This window comes from Belonocnema kinseyi, chromosome 5 (assembly GCF_010883055.1).
Source record: "Belonocnema kinseyi isolate 2016_QV_RU_SX_M_011 chromosome 5, B_treatae_v1, whole genome shotgun sequence".
NCBI classification, from domain to species: domain Eukaryota; kingdom Metazoa; phylum Arthropoda; class Insecta; order Hymenoptera; family Cynipidae; genus Belonocnema; species Belonocnema kinseyi.
Window position 1 is genome coordinate 104,142,424 of NC_046661.1, and position 1,405 is coordinate 104,143,828.

Genomic DNA, 1,405 nt, shown 5'->3' on the forward strand with positions numbered 1-1,405 from the left:
AATCGACTCGGGATACTTATAAGATACTACCATGATTTTTTCAGATTTTTTGGTCCAGAAATAAATTAGGCCAAAAACCGGCCTTACCGACCCTCCCCCTTTGAAATTGTCTAATTATCTGAGTTTTCAATTTTTAATTATAAACACCAGTAGTTCAATTATTTAAACAGCTTTTAACTTACATTAGTCTCAGCATTTACAAATGTATTGTTTAATTTGACAAAAAATAAATAAAAGTGCATTTTGCTAGATTCAAATTTTCAATAGTTTTAAATTCACTGCAAATTGAACAATTTTAGGTACGAAAAATATGAAAATTGTACATCTGGAACATTTCAAACTTCATGCACAGATAGAAAATGTCTAGTATTGAAAATTCTAAGATTTCAAATAAGAACATAATAACTTTTAAAGAACTCCAAATCGAACTAACTGAAAATTGCATAATTATACAAATTCCAAGACAATAATAAATTTACTCTAGTTTGCTGTTTTTATGCATTATTTGTTTATATTTTTAGTATATACTTATATTTCCCTTACCTGTTTATATTCCACTGTAACCATTTGAGCTCCACAATCGCAGACATCCGTCTCCACATTAACTTTGTGAGCATTTTCGAAAAGATGGATAATAACATCACATCGATTGCACACCAATTTCCACTTCGGCGCAGCCGAAGGATCAAGAACCAGAATTCCGGAATCGCACTCTAAACAACTCGAAATTCCATTTTGATACATTCCATGTGGACAAGTTGGATGGGTACACATGTTACAACCACTTCCTTTTTTCATTTCCCTATAATCATACTTCAATTATCATTTCCATCATAGATATTTATATTCAAAAAGGTACAAAGTTAGTTTCTTTTCATAATATGTACTTTTACATCATATAATAATAGCATAGGGTCATACTAATAATCATATAAGGGGACATCCATTAATTAAGGCTTTTTAGGAGGGGGGGGGGAGGTCCGGAATATTTTAAAAATCCTAAATTGTGGTGGTCACTATATAAGATAAACCGACCATTACTGGGACAACGTGAAGAGTATTTCGAATACTGAGACTATAATAAATATCGTTATCTTTTATATTCCAACATAAATTATAAAAGTAAAAATGTTCTATTATTTTTAAAGTTCTTTTAAATTTGTTACCACTATTTATTTTTGTCCTGACAAGTTATAGATTTAGTAAAAAATAATCAAAAATATTGCTCAAACTGTTAGAATAAACTGCCACAAAATTTGCCATTTTTTTCATTTGAAAACTTTCCGCATAACTTTTACAGCATTGTACGAGGGTAGTTCAATAAATCCTTAGAATGACCAACAGATGGCGCGCGAATCGCTCCAAATCATCTGTTTTCAGTCAGCACCACTCCCGACTAGATATA

The 1,405-nt window shown here is 30.9% G+C and overlaps 1 protein-coding gene across 1 annotated transcript in view; it reads right to left on the reverse strand.

Moving 5' to 3' along the window:
* LOC117172905 (DNA topoisomerase 3-beta-1) overlaps positions 1-1,405 on the reverse strand; it is a 34,340-nt gene that overhangs the window by 3,159 nt on the left and 29,776 nt on the right. The window contains exon 13 of the mRNA XM_033361201.1: positions 544-802. Within this exon, the coding sequence (XP_033217092.1) occupies positions 544-802 (259 nt within the window). The remainder of the gene's footprint in view (positions 1-543; positions 803-1,405) is intronic.